We start from the raw sequence: 1,310 nt of genomic DNA, 5'->3' as shown, positions 1-1,310 counted from the left end.
TCTGGGGGAGCCCTGGGGAAGGGGGCTGAGGGGCTGGAGGGTGTCCAGGGCTCTCGGAATCACCAGTACTGTCCCCTCTCATCTGTCCCCACATTTCTGTTTGTGGGGTGGGAGCTGTCCAGAAGCCCCCCAGCCCCATCCATCCCAGCCCTGTGGGCAGCGGCAGGGGGTCTCCCAAGGTCCCCAAGCTGACACCTCCCTGCTGTGTCCCCTGCAGTGGGACCTGGTGTGTGCCTCGCGCTGGAAGGTGCCACTGGAGCAGACCACGCACCTGCTGGGCTGGACACTGGGCAGTGTCACTGCCGGCCTGGCCTGTGACAGGTAAAGGGGGTTCCCGGGCAGCCCCCATGGGCAGGTGGCACCGTGCCCAGCCCCTCTCACAGCCCGTCCCTGGCAGGTTCGGCCGCCGTCCCACCTTCCTGCTGTCCCTGGCGCTGGCCGTGCCCGTGGGCCTCGGCGTGGCACTGGCTGTGGACTTCCTCATGGTCCTGGTGGCACGGCTGCTCTTCGGGGCCGCGCTGGCAGGAGCCTTCCTCGCCCTCTACGTGGCACGTGAGTGTGATGGGGGCGGCCATAGGGGTGCGGGGACTGGGGGTGCTCCAGGATGCACTGGGAGCAGGATGCTGCAGGCTGTGGGATGTCCCAGGATATAGGATGCTCCAGGGTGTAGGATGGAAGCCCTGTGTGCTTGGCACCCATGGTGGCCCCCTCACTCGCTGCCAGGGCTGGAGCTGTGTGACCCCCCGCACCGGCTGGGGGTGACAATGGTGGCCGGATTCTTCTGGATCGCCGGGGAGCTGCTGCTGCCGGGACTGGCTCTGCTGTGCCGGGACTGGCGGGTGCTGCAGGGCGCTGTCACCATGATCCTGGCCCTGCTGGCTGCCTGCTGGTGGTAAGGACCCCCCGGGCAGGGGGCTGCGTGGGGCTGGGCTGTGCCACGGGGCTGGTGCCAAGCTGTTCCCAGCCCGGCAGACCCTGCCCAGGGCCGCGGCGGGGATCAAAGGCCACCCGGGGCTCTCCAGAGGAGTGGAACCCCCCCACCCTGGGCAAATGTTTGCTCAGGTTTGAAGCTGAGGGTTTCTGGGCAGCGTTGCTTTGAATCCGGGTGGGAAGGTCAGTGCTGGAGGGTGGCCAGGCCCATGGGGAGCCCCGTGACCTGACACTCATGCCCCAGGTGCCCGGCACTGTTGCTGGAGTCACCGCGCTGGCTGCTGGCCACACGGCAACTGGAGAGGGCCAGGAAGACCCTGCAGGCGCTGGCCGAGGACAATTGCCCCCAGGACAGCCTCCTCGCGGGTGCGTGGGGGACT

General features: G+C 68.2%; 1 protein-coding gene across 1 annotated transcript in view; it reads left to right on the top strand.

Moving 5' to 3' along the window:
- Nucleotides 1-1,310, top strand: part of LOC103620569 (putative solute carrier family 22 member 31) — a 5,106-nt gene that overhangs the window by 1,456 nt on the left and 2,340 nt on the right. Inside the window, exons 2-5 of the mRNA XM_017741336.1 lie at nt 218-321; nt 398-552; nt 724-892; nt 1,175-1,306. Coding sequence (XP_017596825.1) covers nt 218-321; nt 398-552; nt 724-892; nt 1,175-1,306 — 560 coding nt within the window. The remainder of the gene's footprint in view (nt 1-217; nt 322-397; nt 553-723; nt 893-1,174; nt 1,307-1,310) is intronic.

Source organism: Corvus brachyrhynchos, unplaced genomic scaffold (assembly GCF_000691975.1).
Source record: "Corvus brachyrhynchos isolate BGI_N302 unplaced genomic scaffold, ASM69197v1 scaffold365, whole genome shotgun sequence".
Classification (NCBI taxonomy): domain Eukaryota; kingdom Metazoa; phylum Chordata; class Aves; order Passeriformes; family Corvidae; genus Corvus; species Corvus brachyrhynchos.
Note: the sequence above shows the minus strand (reverse complement) of the source record. Positions and strands in the feature narration are given on the sequence as shown.